Source organism: Aspergillus aculeatinus (assembly GCF_003184765.1).
Source record: "Aspergillus aculeatinus CBS 121060 unplaced genomic scaffold BO66scaffold_42, whole genome shotgun sequence".
Classification (NCBI taxonomy): Eukaryota; Fungi; Ascomycota; class Eurotiomycetes; order Eurotiales; family Aspergillaceae; genus Aspergillus; species Aspergillus aculeatinus.
In genome coordinates, this window is record NW_020291511.1 from 297,599 (window position 1) to 316,820 (window position 19,222).

Below are 19,222 nucleotides of genomic sequence, written 5' to 3' on the forward strand. Positions count from 1 at the left end.
GTGATGACACAATCGGTGAGGGGAAACTGAGGGGTTATTTATGGCCCGGCAATGCAATTACCCCGCCGGATCAAGATCCGCGATAAGATGACAACATCGTCGGAGAGGATAGCATCATAGTTGAGTGTACCAATGCCTTCAAGTCTTATTTATCATTATCATAGCTCATCAGAAAACATGCAATCTATATACTCTTCCCTCTGACCCAACCATCTATTCTACCAACTTCATTATCATCATGGGAAAAGACTCAAGTAACATGCTCCTTCTCCTCCTCCTTGGGAATGCGCACGCACGTCACGGTGATCAACGCCGCCACCAGCTGACACCCCAGCGCAAACCACCAGATGGCCCGCAGTCCCTGCAGCCCGACATCCCCGTCCGGGGTCTTGTCGACGCGCGTGCCGATCGCATCCGCCACACTGGTCAGAATCGCCGAGCTGAGGTTCTGGTTCGTCACCAGCAGACTGCCCGCGCTGCCCTGGTACGAGCGCGCCACGTTGCTCGTGATGAAAATGGAGGCGGCGGCGAAGGCGAGATCGGGGCCAAAGGTCACCAGGGCGATGCCGGGAAAAGAGAGCGCCCAGTAGATAGTATTGGCGGTTTGCGGGAGGAAGAAGGCCGGACCCAGCGTGAAGGCGAACATGGAGATAGTATAGATGTAGTGGCCCGGGACCAGGTGCAGGGTGCGGCTGACCACCCAGGTCGCAAACACCCCGACCAGGGCGTTGGGGATGTGGTACAGCGCCACGGCGACGGGCGTCGCGTGCTGGATGCGCAGCCAGAACTGGATCGCGTAGAACTGCCAGCAGCCGAAGAACGAGCCGAACCCCAGGAAGTAGGCGATCATCAGCGGGGTGAAGCCCTTCGTGCTCCACAGCCGGTTGGGGATGAGGGGTCGCACCACGTAGCGTTCCGTGACGAACAGCCCCACCAGCAGCACAATGCCGACGACCGTCAGCGCGATCGTGTACGGGGACCAATTGGTCACTCCGCCCTGCGTCAGGCCGAAGAGAAGGCACACGCAACCGCCCACGGCGAAGGCCGCCCCCAGGTAGTCGAATTGCTTGATGGAGGGGGCCTCAGTGCCGGCCACGTCGGCCACGGGCCGCAGCGGGGGGATGGCGAAAAAGGCCGCCACGGCACACAGCCCGGTGATCATGGCGTTGGAGCCGAAGATCCACGGGAGGTGGTGGAACAGAAGACCCCCCTGAATGGCTCCGAGGGAGAACCCGAACGGCGCACAGGCGGCCATGGCGCTGAAGACGCGGTTCTTGCGGATGCCGGGCTTGTACACCCGGCCAAGAATGCTCATGCTCCCGGACACCAGCACGCCAATGGCCAGACCCTGCATGGCGCGCACAATGAAGAAGAGGATGCGGCGCGAGGGGGACAGCGAGAAGGCCCCAATCAGGTTCCACAAGGTGAGCCAGCCAAACGCTCCCACCATCAGCGGTCGAGGAGGCGTGAGGTCCGTCAATGAGCCGGAGACAACGACGGAGAGGCCGTTGGCCACGTTGAAGGCGCCCACCAGCCAGGGCAGTTCGGTGTTGCTGATGCCCAGGGCGGCTCGGATCTGGATCTGCGGGGCCAGCATGTCGCCCAAGAGGAAGGAGAAAAGCATCAGGCCCACGGAGCAGACGGCAATCAAGAGAAGCTCGGCGCCGAAGCTGGACAACTCCGGAGGAACCCCCTGTCGAGCGGCCTTGGTGGCCTCGGGGGGTGGTGAGCCCGCCTCGTCGGCATAGACATTGTCGCCCGGGTGAACGGCCGCAGAGGGACGACGGAATCGGGGCCCCGTGGCCGACAGCTCGATCGCTTCCTCCTCGTCGTCGCTGCTGTCGTCACGGGATCGGGCGATTGTCTGAGGGAATTTCTTCAGCACATCGGCGGGGACGGCGACTTTGGGTCCCAGCAGAGGATCCGGGGTTTGTGCCCCCGTGGCGGGAGTGGATGCAAAGCGACTGCTCCCCACGCCGGGTTGGTAATCGGAGAAAGAGGTGCGGCGCGACATGGCGGCCGATGACAGTCCAGACACAAGCTTATCCTCGACTGGACTTGGGGGTTGCGAATGATCGGGGGTGGGATATGGAGGTGGCATGGTGGAGGGATGAGGAGAATTGGCGTGGATTGTCACTTTACCGTCATTTTGGGGAGGGCTGTTGGAGCAAGGCGGATTTTATAGGTCTTGAGGTGTTGGGGAGCTCCGGAAAAGATTGTCCGGAGGCATTGCGCAGCTGTACAGCTGGATTGCTCATTCTTTTTTGATGGTGGCCACCGTGACGCTAAGGGTTCGAAATTTGCAGAGCTAAGCATCGATCCCTTGCGGTGGTTTGCGCGTCGCCAGACCCGGTGGATCCCTCCACCCACGGTTGGCTCCACGGGCCCTGGGACACACGAGGCTTTAAATCAGTCAAAGGGCTGGATCCATCGGAAACTGGTTTCCTGAAGAGAGGCATTGGTCGATAAGCGGTTGCCACTGCAGTCCCCGTGGATAATGCGATGTGGTGGTAGCTTTGGGCATGAAGATAGATGCCTGAAGGGACTGGTGTACACCCTGCTGTGTAGAAATGCATACTGCTCGAGGGTCAGTCGGTCAGACACCGCAGAGAAGCAAGAGACAGACCAAGTTGAAACCTACAGCTACGGAGTAGGCCGTGCAATGATCTCCCGATCGACAGCGAGGCAGCAGAGGCAGCTTGAGGATCGTCGACTTGCTCCAAAAGGGACCGACGATCCAGGGACTTCGGCATACCTTTATACGGGTACTTGGTACTTAGTGTGCAAGACTGTGAACGATAAGTTAGGGTCCACAGAAGGGCACTAGACATTAAACATCGTATTAAATTGGACTTGGGGTGGCTGGACCTACATAAGTAGTAAGTTATGTACTGTACACATACTTCCACTTCTCCCGTCGGCCCGACTCCATTGCCCTAACTCGACCTTCAACACCACCCCATCGGCCAACCATGCAGTCTATTGTCTCTCGGACGAGGAATCCGGTCCGAATGATCGAACTGGCCATCACCGGGTCAGGATATGGAGATCGGTCATGCAACAGGCAAACCCGACCGTGGCAGAGTGAGCCGATGCCGACCGGCGAGGAAGCAGGCCGATGGCCGAGGGCACATCATGATACAGTACGTACAGTACAATCAGTACAATGTATGTAGATACGTAGGAGTGTCAGCCCATTGCACCCTCTCGGTGACGATGACGAAGAGTTGTCTGACTATCTTGGACCTGTTTCCACCGTAGAATTTATCTACAGAGCAGAGCATACAGACAGACCGTAGTATATAAGCCATCGAAGTGCTAGGACGAGCAACCTGCAGTCGCCGTGTTCAACCCATGCTGATCCTGTAATCCTTCTCATCACATTCCCCCACCATCCCCGCTTCATCTCACCTCCAATCTCACCTTCATCATCACCTCAACCTCACCCTCTACATCCACCAACAACCCAACCCACCATGCCCTTCGAAGCAATCGGCATCCTCTCCATCGGAGAGATGGGCTTTGGCATTGCCCAGCTCCTCCGCGCCCACAAATACCGCGTGCTAACCTACGCCGCCGACCGGAGGTAGAGTACAGTCCATAAACAACCCCCGCCCCCCGCTCCGCATCTCACCTCCAGAAAACAGTGAATCCACCCAACACCGCGCCTGGCTGGCCGACATCGAACTCCGGCCCTCCCTCCAGAACCTCATCGACGAAAGCGACGTGCTCCTCTCCATCGTCCCGCCCGCCGAAGCCGTCCCCACCGCCGAGCGCATCATCGCCGCCGCCACCGCGCGACACCTCGTCCGCGACAGCCCCTTGTACATCCTCGACCTCAACGCCGTCTCCCCCGCCACGGCCCGCGATTTAGCCCAGCTCTTCCGCACCACCGCCCGACCGGACGATCTCCGCTTCCTGTCCGGGGGGATCATCGGATCCCCGCCGCATTTCACCCAGCATGCACACCATGCACACCATGACCATGTCCGAGACGTCGGCACCCACGAGCCTGAACCCGAAGTCCAGAAAGAAGGAGAGTGGAAAAAGCCCGCCCTGGTGGTCTCCGGCCCCGATCCCCTGCCGGACGCCCCGCTCGCCACCGTCCTGAACATGCGACACGTCGCGGCCGAGATCGGCACCGCCGCGGCGCTGAAGATGTGCTTCGCCGCCCTGACGAAGGGGTTCACCGCGCTGGCGATCGAGTCCTTCGCCGCCGCGGAGGGGTTCGGGGTGCTGTCCGAGTTGCGCGGGCTGCTCGGCGAGTATAAGCCTGCGGCGCTGGGGATGGCGGAGCGCGGCGTGGTGGGGATGCCCTCCAAGGCGTATCGATGGGTGGAGGAGATGCGGGAGATCGGGCGCACGATGGAGGAGGGGGCCGGGTTTGGGCCGGATGTGTATGTTTCCCCGTCTTGTGTGTTGGAGGCAAAGCCGGGGATAGATGTGCTGACCGCAACAGGTATAATGGAATCGCGGAGGTGTATCAGGCGGTTGCCGACGATCCGGTGCTGGGGCTGGAGAAGCAGAAGGCCGGGGCGTTGCGACAGCGCGGGAAGACGGTGGAGGATGTGGTGGGCTGTTTACAGGGGAGTCTGAAGGGGAAGAAGACGGAGTCGTGATTCGGTTTCGGTGGTGTTTGTATCTGTAAGTAGAGCTGTGTGAAGACTCATAGTCCAGCTAGAGGCATTTCTTTTTACTAGTGATTCAGCCAAATAATGCTTGATGATCAATTCGTGCGTGGCTTGTACTATACTTGAGACCGTCGACATACAACCGGGCATCATTGAATTAAACGAACGTCCTAAAAGTGTACACGAAGAGAAAAACGGTCTATACTGCGGCGGACAACCCCCTCATTCCTTCATCGCGGAGCTAAATTTACAAGACAGCCAGGGCGAGGATGCCGACGACGGCACCGAGGAGAGAGCCGGGGAGGACACGGCCGGAGCCACCGGTGAAGAGGCCGGAGGAAGAGGCGGCGGCAGCGGAGGTGCCGGTGCTGGAGCCAGAGCCAGAGCCGGAGCTGGAGCTGGAACCGGAGGAGCCGGAGCTACCAGCAGCAGCGCTGGCGGAGGGGGTCAGACCGGAGCTGGCGGAGGGGCGGAAACCGGGGTAAGTGCCGTTGCCGTGGCTGCCCCAGGTGCCGTTACGGCCACCCCAGCTGCCGGAGACGGAGCCGGAGCTGGAGCTGGAGCCAGAGCCGGAAGCAGAAGCGCCAGAGCCGGAGCCAGAAGAGCCAGAGCCGGAGCCGGAAGCAGAGGAGCCGGAGCCAGAGCCGGAAGAGCCGGAGCCAGAGGCAGAGGAGCCGGAGCCAGAGGCAGAGGAGCCGGAGCTGGAACCAGAGCCGGAGCTGGAAGAGCCAGTAGTCTTACCAGAGACACCGGTGGCAGAGGCAGAAGACGAAGAAGCAGTCGAGGTGGCGGACGAAGTGGAGTTCTTGCAAGACAGGTCGTACAGAGGAGTGGTGCTCAGGGTGCTACCAACAACGCCGAAGCTGGGGTTGGGGGTGGCACCATCGGTGTCCTGGAGGATGTACCACCAGGTGTTGGTGTTGCCGAACAGAGGGCAACCCACCTCATCCCAGTAGATCTTGGCGTTGGCAGCATTGGCGACCGCATCACCCTCAGAGTCACCGCTGACGGGCCATCCGGTCTCGGTCATCCAGACCTCCTTGCTGCCGGCAACGGCCTTGGTCTTCTCCCACGACTCAAGGAAAAGCTGCTTGGCGTTGCTGATGTCGTTCTCAAAGGTCGACTGCCAGAAGGGGTAGCCGTCGAAACCGAGCCAGTCGACGGCCTCAATGACAGCCGCGTTGGAGGTGTTGGTCCAGGAGTCCCAGGTGTCGACGTGGCCGATGGGAACATCAGCCAGTCCGGTGCCGGCGATCAAGTCACGGACCTGCTGGATGTACTCGACGAGCTCGTCGGGGTTGACACCGACACCGGCGGAGGCCTCAACACCCTCGACGGAGTTGCGGTAGAGATCCTCACTGCCGACGGAGATACCGACAACGAGCTTGGTGAAGTCCTCACCGTACTGGGAGATGGCGGACTTGAGGGCAGCGAGCTCGTTGGCCATGCCACCACCGGAGGTCCACAGACCGAGGAGGAGCGAGGTGTCTTGGGCGATGGCAGCGGGGATGGCCTCGATGGGGGTGTTGGTGCTGTAGGCTTGCTGTGGGGGAGAAGTGGGGTTAGTCTGGTCCCTTGCAAGTCAAGCAGGAGTATACCTACGATCATGGTGTAGAGACGAGCGCTGGTGAAGCCACCGTCAGTGCCAACCAGACCCTTGGCGGTCTTGAAGGAGGCCTCGAAGTCGGCCTGGAACATGGAGCTCTCATCGGCCTTCTTGTTGCCGTAGTTGAAACCCTGGGAGACAGCCTCGGCAGTAGAGGCCGCAAGGGCCATGGCAGCCAAAGTGTTGTAGTGCATTGTGATGGTGGTGGTGGTGGTGGTGTGATAGAGATTGACGAAGGTGAGAGTTAAAGTCGTAAAGAGTGAGTGAATACAAGGAACGGGAGTTGGAAAAGAATGACAAGTCCACGTTCAAAGAATGAGATAGAGAGAGGGAGGGGAAGAGAATGGGGGATGGAGAGATGGAGAGATGGAGAAAGTTGGCAAAAGAAGGGCAGGGACAGACAGATAAAAGGGCCAACGGCAACGACAAAGAGCGGGAGAAAGCAATGCCCGTGGGTGGATGAATGTGAATGAATTGCTTGGGTCTAGAACGGAGCCCTCAGTAAGACTGGCAACAAGTGCAACAAGTGAAAGGCCTAACAGCAGCCCTAGTCCCGCTCCAACGGGGCCACCCACCACTGAGAATAGCACCCTACGCATCCAATGAGGGATTAATTGTGCCTGTTGGCCCTGGAATCTTCATTGCCGGTGGATCCCAGTGGATTGGCTTGTCCAATAACCAGTCCCTCCCAAGACTGAGTGACAAGTCTCCCCCGTGGAGCCACAGCCGCAAATGAGGGTTGGCTGACTTGGTGCCCAGTGGTCCGGAGATGACGACCCTCCTGCTGTCCATCCATGTCTCTCTCGTTGCTCTTCTCTTTGCTCTCCCTCTTTTCTGGTTGTCGGTCTCGTCTACCCCTGATCAATTGAAGATTAATTAAATTAATTAATTCATGATCGCACCAACGGATCTGGTCCATTCTCCAGGGGTTCTTCACTGTGTTCTCGAATCTTTTTTTCTACTACTGTGCTGTACATCTCCCGGTCGCGCATCTCTCCTGTCACTTCGTTTCCCCTGACTAGTTACTCGAGTACAAGTCATCAACCCCCCCGTCAGCACAACCTTCCTGCTGCAGGCTGCAGGTACCGTCCAATTTCGCTGGGTCTAATTCTGGAACGCCAACAACGCACGGAGGCTTGCCCACCACCGGCGATCTTTACCTCCAGCTGGCAGGCGTCTTACCCGCTCCGATGATCGATCACTCCCCTGACTTACACTTAGTTAACTCACTCGTCCACCCTCAAGACGAGTCCAAGGCAAGTCGGCCGGGTTGCTCATGGCTGACGTCAATCGTAGAATAACCTGACGGTCGAGTCGTGCATCTTTCCTCTTGCTCGTCTTGATCGTCGTCGCGTGGTGGGCAGTACAGTTATCGCATCGCATCGTCGCCTGTGCTAAATAAAGTCCCCCTCCGTACTACCACCCATCTAGACCTCCATCTTCGACGCATATTATTAGCATCGGTAGATGAACAATGGTCGGCCACTATTGACACTAGATCAGGGGAGGGGAGATGCATGGACCCGGGGGGGTCACGTGCACGCCGGGCATGTCGGGCGACGGGCGACGGAGGGCTGCCGTGTCGAGGCGGTGCTTAAATTGCAGGAATCTCTGCGCGACCCCGGGCTCAATTGGAGGGCATTGGTTTGTTTATACCTGCTGAATGTTACAGTACATTATCTTGTGGTTATGTAGCCACCTAGGCTATACGCAGTAGACACAGGTCCATTAACCCTAGCAACCGGATCTAAAACTACTGCTTACTCAAGATTCAAACTGGGTAGTTCTACGTAAGCCAGACGGGGCCAGCAAACCTTGAACAGTGCTATTGAGGTCATCTCAGAGACATGTCTTAGCAGGCTATTCATAGATCCCCCTCATTTCCATGGTTTTGCCCCCTGGAGCAGAGTAGCGCCACACACGCCACAGCGCAAGCCAATCGGACCCCACCGCACCGAGGGAGAGTGGGCACCGAAGGCGGTCGACGCGTTGCGTGGCAGAATGACTCAGCAGTCAGGCTTTTCTTGCTGAATCCGTGGTTTGTCAGCATTCAACCCGAGGTTCGTTTTTGAGCAGTGAATGTGCAGTGGCAAGCACCACCGGTCCACCACCCAAGGTTTACTCTCCGCAATCGGCCACGTGGATTCCACCTGCAATAGTTGGGTCAATGGTGCAGGTACTATTGGTTTTGAATGAGGAGCTGCTGGTCGGAGGGCAGTACAAGGGCCAGTGCTTTCATGCGCGCTCTACGGGGTCCTGGAGTATACAGCATAGGTTATATACTGTGCTGGCAAACAATGATGTAAGAAGGTGGCCGCTTAATATTCACAATCTATCTTCCGCCATCAAGTAGCATGCTTGACAGATACAAGACATGTCTCTACACTTCGAGAGGCTCATCAAGCACCACCTAAAATCATCATCGCAATCAAACCACCTCCAACACCAAAACCCAATCCACATGCCCCTGCCCAACCGGCGGTGTAAACGTTCGCACCGAGCCCTGCCCGCACTGTGCGTACTCCAACGAAATATAAGTCCCATCCAACGGATCAAACCAACTCGCCCGCACTGGACACGAGCTCAACTCCCCGGTATCAACCCGGAACTCCTGGCCCGTGGGCGTGTACACCAAGATCCAATCTCCGCCACGATCTCTGGTTGCGGTGACTCTGGCATCGTCCCCTCCCACATCCCCGACCAGCAGATCCTGCGCCGGCACGCGTCGGAAATAGCTGTCCTGGCCCCGATCCATCACCACCTTCTGGATCCACTGCATCTGACTGGACCCCGGGAGCACGAGGTCCTGCTCCCAGTCGTCGCCCGGTCCGCTCCCATCCGAGGCGTATAATCCGGGGATGGCGATTTGTTGCACGGCGTTGGCACCGTAGGTCAGGCCTGCGGCGCCGGAGAAGACCTGTCCCGCGGTCAGTATCTTTATTTAACAGGAATAGGGAATACTAACCGCCTGCCAGCTCCCGATGCGCACGTCGCTGGCATTCCAATAGAACGAATCGGGATTCCCGTCATTGTACCGGTGCTCGTAGTGCGCCTCGTTGTCGAGGACCGGTCGCGGTTTGCTGCCGCCAGAGGGTTGCGTAGAGGAGTTCCCCGCCGCATACATGCGCTCGACGGGCTCCCAGCCCCGTCGACAGTTCCACCACGGGATCGGAGGGTTGGGCGCGTAGTCCGTATGGCCGGACTGGCTGGTGTCCAGCGTGAGCCAGCTGCGGTTCCCGAAGAAGGCGTGCGCCAGGGCGATGGGACCGCCTGTGAACCATTGGTTGGTGGAGTGGATGGTCATCAGGGGTTGCCACTTGTCTGCTGCTGAGGATGATGATGATGTTGAGATAGCTTGTCGCTCGCCGGCCACGATCCCCTCGGCTAGTGCATCGTAGACGGGCGACCAGTCCACCACTTCATAGGTCGGGGGGACTCCTCCTCGGAGGTAGTCCGCCTTGACAGCGGTCTTGTTCTGCCAGTAGGGGTTGGTGTCGGCCACGAGGGTCTTGGGGAGGTAGGGGTATCGCTGGCCGATGAAGTGGCCGAAGGGGGTTGCTGTCGTTAAATTGAGAACGCTGGCGGAGTTGTCGCTTCCATGCACGAACTTGCCCCACGCGGGCACCAGACAGATGCGGATGCCTTTGCTCCATGCCAGTGCGACGATCGAGTCGATATAGGCCCAGTACGCCTCGTTCGGCCGGGTCACATCTTCGTCGATGAAGGTCAGATCCCCGTTGCGGTTGGGGCTGGTGATCCCTTCCTGGGTGAAGCCGACAGCGAGAACGACCGTGAATCCCTTGCGTGCGCGGTCGGACAGGTAGGTCTCCGCCTCGCTGTAGTTGAGTCGGTGAAATAGCAGCCACGCGGTGTCGGCCTGCCAGAAGAATGGCTTGCCGTTGGACTGCTGCAGGAAGCGGCCGTCCGGTGAGGGGGTGATGGCGTAGTCGCTAGGGACTTGCCATGCCACCACGGCGTGTATTATGTGAACAGCGAAGTAGAGAAGGGCAATTCTGAGCATGATGGGCTATGTTACCTTGATGCTGGGCAGTCAATGCGGTGACAGTGCTGCAGTCGACTTGGGAGAACCTCCGCTTTTGGACCCTCAGAACTGCTGCACAATGCAGAATGACCGCATACGAATATAGCACCATGTTACAATCTCCTGGCAGGCGATACCACCTATGCAAGGACAAAATCCCACCAATTGCGAATTGCTGGAGACATGCTGCAAGATGCTTGACCACACTGGGTACTGTATTTGGTGGCCCGGCTAAATCCAATTACCCCGCAATCTAAAGACCGTCGTTAGGGCACGGCCTGTACGCGAGGAGGATTTCTGCACTGACATCATGCCAGTCTCTCTCTCAATCAGCCTATCCGAACCTGCTTAATACATCCCCTGCATGAGTGTTAGACCGCCTCACGAGAATCTCCACCAACCATAGATACCAAGGGTTATGACTCCCCCCCGCATCAATGACCGGGAAAAGTGCTGTCGCGGGCTTTGGTCAGTTGAAATACTACCCGGGGATGCCCTGTCTACCATGAGACATGCTTCCCCAGAAAACCTCACACCCGAAACGCCGACACCTATCCATCACGATGAAGTCTGCGCTTGGAGTGCTCGTTCTGGCCCTGACCACTAGCCGTGCAGTCTGCGCACCGGCGCGGCGATCACAGGCCCTGTTGAAGAAGTTCTCTTCGCTGGTGATCTTCGGTGACAGCTACACCGATGACGGCGTCTATTCGTACACCCCACCAGTGGCAGCGCAGGTATGAATGCTTCTCTACAAGCACTGCAGGCCAAAGACCCCCACTCACAATCAGTACCACAAACAGTCAACCGACGAATGGGACGGAGGCCGCGCATGGCCGAGTTACGTCCAGCAGTACACGGGGGTCAACCTCTACGACTACGCCGTGGCAGGCGCGGTCTGCGACTCCGTGGAGGCCGACACCTCGCGCAACGGGGTGAAACAGGACCAGCTCCCCAAGTTCCTCGCCGACAATGAGTATGTCAACAAGACCACCGGCCAGACCGCCCTCATCAACCGGCCCGCCGAGACCGTCTACGCGATCTGGATTGGCACCAACGACCTGGGGCCCGGCAGCTTTCTCACCGAGGAGCAGCCCGCCGGCATGGCGCTGACCTACTTCACCGACTGCGTGTACACGCAACTCGACCGGCTGCACGCCGCCGGCGCCCGCAACTTCGTCCTGATGAACCTCGTCGCCCTCGAGCTGGCCCCGGAATACGCCACCCCGCAGAACGGGGGCCTCCCCACGGGGGAGTACTGGACGGACAAGTCCACGTACGACCCCAACATCACGCAGTCGAGCGAGAAGATGCGCCAGTACTCGACGCTGGTGAACGCGGTGTTCAACTATCAGACGCCGTACGAGGTGCAGATCGCCCAGCGGTATCCGCAGAGTAGCTTTGCGCTCTACGACACGCATGCTTTGGTAAGGATGGCTGAGTTTGGGAGGTGATTGCAGGCAGGCTGATATATCACGCAGACGACGGATATCTGGGAGAACCCGTCCCAGTACCTGAACGGCACTGCGCCGCTCAACGTCACCAGCTCGATCTATCGGTGTGGCTCCGCCTGCAGCTCAGGTGCGGTCCGGGACAGCTATATGTGGTGGAACGACCTCCATCCGTCCGAGCAGACGGATCGCATCATTGCGCGGGAGTTTGTGAATGTGGTCAAGGGACAGAGCAAGTGGGCCAAGTATTGGAGAAGCTAAACAGTCGAATAGGGGAACACTGCAAGCGTGGGCCTCTACTCCTACTTCTGCTCGGTAAATCGTACTAGAGTACGAGTAAGAACATGCATTCCGGAGAACTTGCTCTCCTTGTTGTCAAATCGGTCCGTCAAGACAGATACAGATTGGCGGTTGAGCGGGGCAAAGAAGGGGAAGGATAAGAAACCTCCCCCTTTTTCGTCTTACCGTTCCGGGCGGACCGGCCCGGAAGGGAGCAACCATCATGAAAGCCATATACACTAGACTGTCAGTATGCACTTTACCGGTACAGTAGTTGGATAGCATGATAAACTGAGGGATTTTGTAGGCTTCACCGGTGTGGTAGATAGGTAGAAAAGGACCCTGGCGAGGCTCATCTTGCACGTCGAATCGCCCCGTCCAGCCCCCGGCGCATTCTCCACTCTAAGTCCAGATAGCAATCCCATTGAACCTACCATCTCACACTGAAACACAGGGAAATGATTGACATATTCTATCGACCCTTGCGGATAGACTCCTGCTCATAATCATAACAATCAGTCCTTGTCTGAGCCCACTCTGATCCGTCGGATCCCGTCTTATCTCCGAGGCAATACCCCGAGTCCGAGTCTCCGAGAGAGGAATGGTCGCTTCACCTATGCATGGTTAAAATGTCCTGGGAAGTCGACGCCAGAGGAGGTAGTCAAGCGAGCTTAGATCAGCATTCAGCTTACAATACAACAAATCAAAATGACCGTCACGAGCCAAAAACCCCGACCGTTGCAGGTGTTGATCGTTGGGGCCGGGATTGCAGGCCTGACTGCAGCCATTGCACTGGGCAGACAAGGGCATCATGTGGTGGTATGTATATCTCGATGACATGGTCGAGACCTCATGAAGTGTATGTGCTGAGCGTTCCAGATTGTGGAAAAGTCCAAGTTCTCGCGCGAGGCTGGCGCTGCGATCCATGTGCCGCCCAACTGTACTGCCTTGCTCAATTGGCTGGACATCGACCCCAGGGATTTTGGAGGCACGCTCTTGGAACAGGTTTGTAACCTGCCGTCTGACGCTTGCTTTATGGCGTGGCACAGCGGGATTCAGACTGAGTCGTCGATTAGATTCATCGGTATGATCACCTAGGCGATCTGAAGTATAAGAAGGAGTTCGATGGCATTCGACACATGTGGCAAGCAGTGAGTTGGCCAGTATCGTCACTTGAGTATAAGGTGCTAAGTCTTCAGGAATGGTACCTCGTGCACCGAGTCGACCTACACAATTATCTCAAGCAGCGAGCCTTGCAGACAGCCACTCTGCACATGGGCTGTAAGATTGTCGGGATCGACGTGGACAGTGAAAGCCCTTCGGTGACCCTTGACAATGGAGATAGGTTTGAGGGCGATCTGCTGCTTGGGGCCGATGGTCTTCACGTACGTATTCCGGCTGAAGTTGAATCACGAAAGGAAGACACTCTTACCCGCGCGATAGTCCATCGTCCGCAACGAGATAGGCCAACAGCCACCTGCTCCATTCCCGGCGGGCAAATCCTGCTTCCGTTGGCTGCTGTCCACCGATGACTTGCGCCAATTGGCCGCGACCAAAGACATTGTCCAGGAGCCTGGCGTCTTCATCGAATGGGCAAGGGATGATCGACGCCTGGTCGCGTATCCCTGCTCTAATAACAAAGTGTTCAATCTCTGCGCGTTCCTCCCTACGGCCGAGGCGGGTGGGCTTGGCGAAGGTAAGCACCACACTCGATTCAAATCCAACATTCTGACCGGGCAAGTAGGCTGGCAAGCGGTCGGAAGCAAAGGTGCACTTGCGTCCGGGTTCTCCGGCTTTGGACCCGCGGTCAAGGAACTCGTGGATGGGGCCGACGATAACCTCAAAGTCTGGGAGCTCTTCGACATGAAGACCCTCCCGACCTGGGTAAGAGGTCGGTCAGCATTGCTGGGAGATGCTGCCCATCCCTTCCAACCTTGTGCGTGACAGAGACTCTCCCCGGACGAACGACCACAGGAGGCTAACAATTAAGCAGATATGGGTCAGGGTGGCGCCATGGCCATCGAGGATGCTGTTTCCCTCGCGGTCTTACTGCCCGCCGGCACTCGCACGGAAGACATTCCGGCCCGTCTGGCATTGTATGAGGAAGCCCGTCGGTCCCGTGTCAATCTCGTCCTAGATTATACACGCATGAATGGCGTGGATGAAAATGACACCACGGCCCGGAGAATGTCAGGTAAGATCATGGCTAGGTCAGGGTACGAGACATTTGGCTCACGACGTCATTAGCTGCGGAGATGGTCAAATTCATGGGAATCTGCTTTTCGCACAACGAAGTCAAGAGTTCCACAGCATTGCTCGAACTGTCCAAGCGGAAGTGAAATGGACCCATAGATGTGTCTAATGTGATTGCAGTGATGCAAGATATCGATTGTTGGAAATGGTACTAAGTTGAAATGCACCTTTCATGCTGTTGTGCTGGATCTCATCTGGAAGGAGCCTAGTAGTTGATAGATGGCAGACAACCGGAGATGTATCTCGCGTGGCAACAACCCTGTGCATGTCCGCATGCCACACCAAGCACTTCATTGCCGCCACTGACTCGATTTTGCAAAATAGACAGGGGCAGAGAAGCCCGGAGCAAAAAGACGACAGCAGTCGGATTTGAACCGACGCCTCCGAAGAGAATAGATTTCTAGTCTATCGCCTTAGACCACTCGGCCATACTGTCTTGGATGATGTGTTTCGGGTAAAATCAGCATCCTCAAAAGAAGGCCAAAAAGGGGTTGTGGGAGACCCACTTCTCGGTCGAGTTCCGTGGTTCTTGTTGGAGAGTACTTCATTGAGCTCAAATCTTTTGATCTGAATATGATTATGAACATAAGTGCTTTTCATAATCGGATCCATATGGCTCCAAGGAAGCAAGTCTTGTGTGGAGTAGTGGTGAGAAACCATAGTACTTATTTGAATCCTTCCCAGCAGTCAGCAGCAAAGGAAGTAACTAACTGAGGTCTGCATGGGCTCTAACCGGTTTCAGCCTAGACTCAGCCCCAGCTGAGCTTTGCTCGATGTGGTTAAGTAACTTCGTCAAGCTGAGTAAGCATCAGCTAGGCTGCTTGAGGGCTAGTGCCATTTTGCGCAGAGAAGACGGCGCATCTCCTTGATGGTCAAGACCTGCACTATCACGATGCCGAATCTTGCTAATCTGCTTTCTCTCTCTTTCAAAAGCCTAGCTATTTCCTGCTCTGATGAGGTCCTGTTTGACTTGGTCCCCAAAAAACAAATGTAGTGCGGGTCCTCTTTCCGATCCTAACCGTGGAGACCGACTTGCAAATATATACATTCTGCAGTTTGTGAAACCTTGGATAAAGTATGCATGTACACTAATCTACCATTCAGTTGGCTGAGTCACACCTCGGAGCTCCGTACATAGACAGCTTACACAAAACTACAAAAACGCATCCTGTCTAACATCATACGAAAACATTCTTGAAAGTTGATTGTCGACAGCTACTGGCGCAGTTGATTGCCGGAATGGAAAAGGGTTTCTCCCGCTTATCTTATCTGGCCGGCTGTCTCCCTCCTTCCTTCTGGTTTCCACCGCCATCATGTTACAACACAACACACAACACAGCACAACACAATGCCCAAGCCGATGGACAACTTCCTCCAAGTCGTTCAAGATTGCGACAAGTGAGCGCTTTTTTTTCCTCTTACATCTGTCACCACTTACTCACATCCCATACTAGCTTTCCCTACCCGGAAGACCCCGTCTACGATAACCGCACAAGCACGCTGTGGAAGTTCTGCCTCCCCGACGATGACCGACCCCACGGACTCCTGACCGACGAAATCGTCCACACCATGCCCTGGACGCCCGACTTCGACATCATAACCGAGCCGGAGAAGCTAGTCCGCCTGCGCCGTCCCGCGGGGCCGGACTGGCAGGCCCAGTGCACTCAGGTCCTGGCGCACCAGATGAACCGTGCCCGCGAACTCGGGGTCTTCCCCGAGCTCGGTCGAACCCGCGGGGAGATGTTTCCCATCGTGGGGGCTCGGTTCCCGGTCGCCATTGATCGCAGCGAGTTCTCCATGTGGGGGATCATTGGGCAGGGGGTGCACATGACGGTATACACGCGTACGGTCGCAGGGTACCAGTTCTGGATCCCGCAGCGCAACCCCAACAAGAAAACCTACCCGGGGCTCCTGGATAACGCGGTCGCGGGCGGGATGGCTATCGGAGAGACGCCGTGGCAGTGTCTGGTCCGCGAGGCTGAGGAAGAAGCGGGCATGACGGCGGCCCGGGTGCAGTCGGACGCTCGCGCGGCGGGGACCGTGACCTGGATGAATGTTAGTGATGTACGCGCCTCGGGACCGGTAGGACTCATCAATCCCGGGGTGCTTTTCGTGTATGATATGGAGATGGGAGAGGAAGAGGTTTTGCGACCGGTGGACCAGGATATTTGGCAGTTCCATCGCATGGGGGTGGACTCGGTGAAACAGGCGCTGCTGGATGGGCGGTTTAAACCTAGCAGTGGTGCTGTCATGCTGGACTTTCTGATTCGTCATGGACTACTCACTGCTGAACAGGAGCCTGACTATGCGGAGATCGTGGCCAGGCTGCACCGCAAGCTGCCTTTGCCGTGTGGTCCATAGAGTAGGTACTACTGGAGAAACAAAGGACCACGTGACGTCCCTACCTGTCACTCTCATCGATCTCGATGTGATTTGTTTCCACGGTTCCAGTTTTACTGTCGACTTCCCTCTCGAGAGTGCGTCATGCCCCGCCAATATCGAATCAGAGTCGGATGTACCCGACTCCGCCAGTACAATGCAATTACCTGACAAGCGCCTTATCAAGCATCTCAAAACGCGTGACCCGGCCTTCCTTCCTCCTGAAACTTTCCATGGCATCCTGCAGTTCGCTACGTGTACGGATGCTGATTTGAGCAACTGCTGCCAAGTCAGTTGTGCTATGCCGATTAACTTTTGTGGACTAGGAGGGGTCAGTCTCCCATACAGGAATCGAGCATTACTACAGGCATGTGGCCAGAAACCCCAATGACAGGATCGGACATCGCAACTATCCTGCAGCAGCCGAGAAAGCTGAAGCGGTCGAATGTTTACTTCAGTCAGAGTCGTATCGACCCGAGGAATTCGTCGCCGGCCTCTGGGATGGTCTTCTCCAGCACAGGGACACGCTAGAAAGCCTGGTGAATGAGACGGCTTATCCGAAGTGGATCGATTGGAATCTGTCCGAGGAGCCGTTGGAGGATGTCCATCCTTGTGCTCCTTTTGAGAGATTTTCCGCTCTCGGCACGAGAATGATTCGCCGTGGATGATTCGAGGAATTTCCTCCCAAATTGGGAACCTTAAAGATCATGGACCGTGACTATGCGGACCAAGAAGGACTGGACTTTGATAGCGTGCTGGGGCAGCTCGTGGGTGAAGGGAAAGGATGCCTCAAACAGATTGAGATCACAACCCAGGAGATCTTACGACCCCTCGACTTCAGACTGAATCGACTTCTTTGGAGAAAGTGTGCGATTCGAACAGCGGATATACGGACCCGGTGGCTCTCAGGTCTCGAAAGTCAGCAATCCCACGTCTGTTGCCGCCGACGCTCAACACCCGCAGCTCCCGTTCGAGGCACAACTTCGAGGCAGTTGAAACAAGTACATCTAGATTCATGCGATCTGACAAATCACCCGACCGTGGCCGTGCGACCGATACAAAGTTGGCGATTATAGTGAGATAAAGTACAAATGAGATGACCATGCGTCCAGCGTCACGTCATCAATGAATGGAAGCCCAAGGAGGCAAGGATAAAGGTAGATAAGAACACACCTATGTATACGAATTGATTGAAAGGTATAAGACTAAAGCACTGAAAGGCAGACACTCGCAGGTTCGAAGGACCGTTCCCGCAAGAGTCAACAGAAAAAGAAAGGATAAGAAAGTCGAGTGGCATATGTCATCGCGTGAAGAAAGAGAAGAAACGAGACAGGCGAGTCTCAATGGAACTGTTTGTCTTCGGGCAGCGGTCAGCCCAGAACCAGCTTGATCACACTGTCCGACGAACAGCTGAGGGTGTCGACATCGTCGGGGTTCTGGTACGCCTCGGAGCAATCGCTGTCGCCGGCGGCGCACTTGGCCGACGGGCACGACTCGACGCTGGGGACGGCGGAGAAGCCGTATTCGGTGAACCACGAGTTCTTCTCCATGTTGATGCAGGACAGGTCCCACCAGACGGTCTCGCTCTCGGCGGTGTACTCGAACTGCAGCACCTTGCTCACTTCCGTGGTCGACGACAGCTTGATGGAGATACCGCCGCCGTCCGGGTTGGTGCGCCAGCTCTCGGTGAAGGTGCCGCCGGCGGGGACGAGGGTCTGCATCTCGCCCTGCGTGTTTGAGACGGACCAGGCGTAGATGGTGTGGTTCAGGTTGTTGACGATCTCGACGCGGCCGCCTGTCGCGCTGCTGCCGCTGCTGCTGCTGGTCGAGGAGGCGACGGCGGAGGCCGAGGGAGTGGCCGAGGCGTGGGTGGAGGCGAAGGTCGAGGTGTGATGCGCCGTGGTGGTGGGCTTGACGGTGGTGGTGGTGGTGTGCGAGCTGTGTCCGTGGGAACCAGCCACAAGGACTTCGGTCACCACCTGCGTCTCCGTCTCGACCTGCACCTCGGTGGCCGTCGGGGGCATGGCGATGGGAATGGCCGAGGCCATGGCCGCGAAGAGGGCGGCGGCGCGGATGTAGTTGGAGAACAACATGATGGAATAAAGTAGAGACAGGACGTCAATATCGACTCAGACGATTTTTAAACTGACGTGAGTTGAGAAAAAAAAAGGAAGGACGATCGGATGATACGATCGAATTGTGGCTGGTTAGCTGACCTGGGGGGGTTTCAAGGAATGACTTCTGACTGATAGCAGCCAGAGAAAAAAGAGTGACAATCCCGAAGGAGAGAAGGGGATGAGGAACGGCGAAAGTGTAGGGGGAGCAGAAGACTCGACGAAAGGAGAGAAAGAGAAGGAAGAAAAGAAGTAAAAGGAAGGAGCAGCAGAGCCAGCAGGACTTATAAAAGAAGTATGACAGGCTTTCAATACAGTGTAAGGCGCGCGGGCCCAATGTAGCGCCCCCCCCTCCTCCTCCTCGCTGGGAGGGGGGGGCAGACGAACATGTTTGGGACTTCAGGCCCCATCCATTGCATGGAGTCTCCTATTGACTGGTCTCATCTGGTCTGGCCTGATTGCTTAACCAG

At 56.8% G+C, this 19,222-nt stretch overlaps 8 protein-coding genes and 1 non-coding gene across 9 annotated transcripts; 4 read left to right on the forward strand and 5 right to left on the reverse strand.

The window, feature by feature from the left end:
• Positions 1 to 101: 101 nt before the first annotated feature.
• Positions 102 to 2,299, reverse strand: BO66DRAFT_157588 (efflux pump antibiotic resistance protein). Its single transcript, XM_025642191.1, has one exon. It carries the CDS (start codon positions 2,099 to 2,101, stop codon positions 251 to 253), a length of 1,851 nt encoding a protein of 616 aa, XP_025501275.1. The 5' UTR covers positions 2,102 to 2,299; the 3' UTR covers positions 102 to 250.
• A 1,146-nt stretch (positions 2,300 to 3,445) lies between these two features.
• On the forward strand, positions 3,446 to 4,626 carry BO66DRAFT_422229 (DUF1932 domain-containing protein). The gene is made up of 3 exons (XM_025650033.1): positions 3,446 to 3,586; positions 3,648 to 4,397; positions 4,460 to 4,626. The coding sequence occupies exons 1-3, from the start codon at positions 3,477 to 3,479 to the stop codon at positions 4,617 to 4,619; spliced, it is 1,020 nt and encodes a 339-aa protein (XP_025501276.1). The 5' UTR covers positions 3,446 to 3,476; the 3' UTR covers positions 4,620 to 4,626.
• Positions 4,540 to 6,688, reverse strand: bgt2 (GPI-anchored beta-1,3-endoglucanase EglC). The gene is made up of 2 exons (XM_025647861.1): positions 6,234 to 6,688; positions 4,540 to 6,174 (listed from the first exon to the last, which is right to left on the reverse strand). The coding sequence occupies exons 1-2, from the start codon at positions 6,429 to 6,431 to the stop codon at positions 4,879 to 4,881; spliced, it is 1,494 nt and encodes a 497-aa protein (XP_025501277.1). The 5' UTR covers positions 6,432 to 6,688; the 3' UTR covers positions 4,540 to 4,878.
• Positions 6,689 to 8,665: 1,977 nt separating this feature from the next.
• On the reverse strand, positions 8,666 to 10,261 carry BO66DRAFT_379499 (glycoside hydrolase family 140 protein; the record flags this gene model as incomplete). The annotated part of the gene is made up of 2 exons (XM_025645853.1): positions 8,666 to 9,154; positions 9,203 to 10,261. The coding sequence occupies 2 exons, from the start codon at positions 10,256 to 10,258 to the stop codon at positions 8,666 to 8,668; spliced, it is 1,545 nt and encodes a 514-aa protein (XP_025501278.1).
• Positions 10,262 to 10,842: 581 nt separating this feature from the next.
• Positions 10,843 to 11,988, forward strand: BO66DRAFT_403902 (SGNH/GDSL hydrolase family protein; the record flags this gene model as incomplete). Its single annotated transcript, XM_025648895.1, has 3 exons — positions 10,843 to 11,013; positions 11,080 to 11,703; positions 11,758 to 11,988. 3 exons carry the CDS (start codon positions 10,843 to 10,845, stop codon positions 11,986 to 11,988), a joined length of 1,026 nt encoding a protein of 341 aa, XP_025501279.1.
• Positions 11,989 to 12,714: 726 nt separating this feature from the next.
• BO66DRAFT_379501 (FAD/NAD(P)-binding domain-containing protein) lies at positions 12,715 to 14,345 on the forward strand (the record flags this gene model as incomplete). The annotated part of the gene is made up of 8 exons (XM_025645854.1): positions 12,715 to 12,825; positions 12,886 to 13,011; positions 13,083 to 13,157; positions 13,206 to 13,391; positions 13,450 to 13,702; positions 13,748 to 13,942; positions 14,000 to 14,200; positions 14,254 to 14,345. 8 exons carry the CDS (start codon positions 12,715 to 12,717, stop codon positions 14,343 to 14,345), a joined length of 1,239 nt encoding a protein of 412 aa, XP_025501280.1.
• A 268-nt stretch (positions 14,346 to 14,613) lies between these two features.
• On the reverse strand, positions 14,614 to 14,695 carry BO66DRAFT_t241. Its single transcript has one exon. It is a non-coding gene; the product is annotated as a tRNA-Ser (tRNA).
• A 498-nt stretch (positions 14,696 to 15,193) lies between these two features.
• On the forward strand, positions 15,194 to 16,814 carry BO66DRAFT_157831 (putative thiamine pyrophosphokinase). Its single transcript, XM_025642193.1, has 3 exons — positions 15,194 to 15,313; positions 15,364 to 15,657; positions 15,714 to 16,814. Exons 2-3 carry the CDS (start codon positions 15,608 to 15,610, stop codon positions 16,618 to 16,620), a joined length of 957 nt encoding a protein of 318 aa, XP_025501281.1. The 5' UTR covers positions 15,194 to 15,313; positions 15,364 to 15,607; the 3' UTR covers positions 16,621 to 16,814.
• A 1,194-nt stretch (positions 16,815 to 18,008) lies between these two features.
• On the reverse strand, positions 18,009 to 18,731 carry BO66DRAFT_329073 (putative antigenic thaumatin domain protein; the record flags this gene model as incomplete). Its single annotated transcript, XM_025644011.1, has 2 exons — positions 18,009 to 18,419; positions 18,636 to 18,731. 2 exons carry the CDS (start codon positions 18,729 to 18,731, stop codon positions 18,009 to 18,011), a joined length of 507 nt encoding a protein of 168 aa, XP_025501282.1.
• Between the last annotated feature and the right edge of the window lie 491 nt (positions 18,732 to 19,222).

Coding starts and splice junctions, on each gene's coding strand:
- BO66DRAFT_157588 (XM_025642191.1), bottom strand. CDS start 2,101: ATGCCACCTCCATATCCCACCCCCGATCATTCGCAACCCCCAAGTCCA.
- BO66DRAFT_422229 (XM_025650033.1), top strand. CDS start 3,477: ATGCCCTTCGAAGCAATCGGCATCCTCTCCATCGGAGAGATGGGCTTT. Junction 3,587..3,647: donor ACCTACGCCGCCGACCGGAG/GTAGAGTACAGT, acceptor TCCAGAAAACAG/TGAATCCACCCAACACCGCG. Junction 4,398..4,459: donor GCCGGGTTTGGGCCGGATGT/GTATGTTTCCCC, acceptor TGACCGCAACAG/GTATAATGGAATCGCGGAGG.
- bgt2 (XM_025647861.1), bottom strand. CDS start 6,431: ATGCACTACAACACTTTGGCTGCCATGGCCCTTGCGGCCTCTACTGCC. Junction 6,175..6,233: donor CTCGTCTCTACACCATGATC/GTAGGTATACTC, acceptor TCTCCCCCACAG/CAAGCCTACAGCACCAACAC.
- BO66DRAFT_157831 (XM_025642193.1), top strand. CDS start 15,608: ATGCCCAAGCCGATGGACAACTTCCTCCAAGTCGTTCAAGATTGCGAC. Junction 15,658..15,713: donor GTCGTTCAAGATTGCGACAA/GTGAGCGCTTTT, acceptor ATCCCATACTAG/CTTTCCCTACCCGGAAGACC.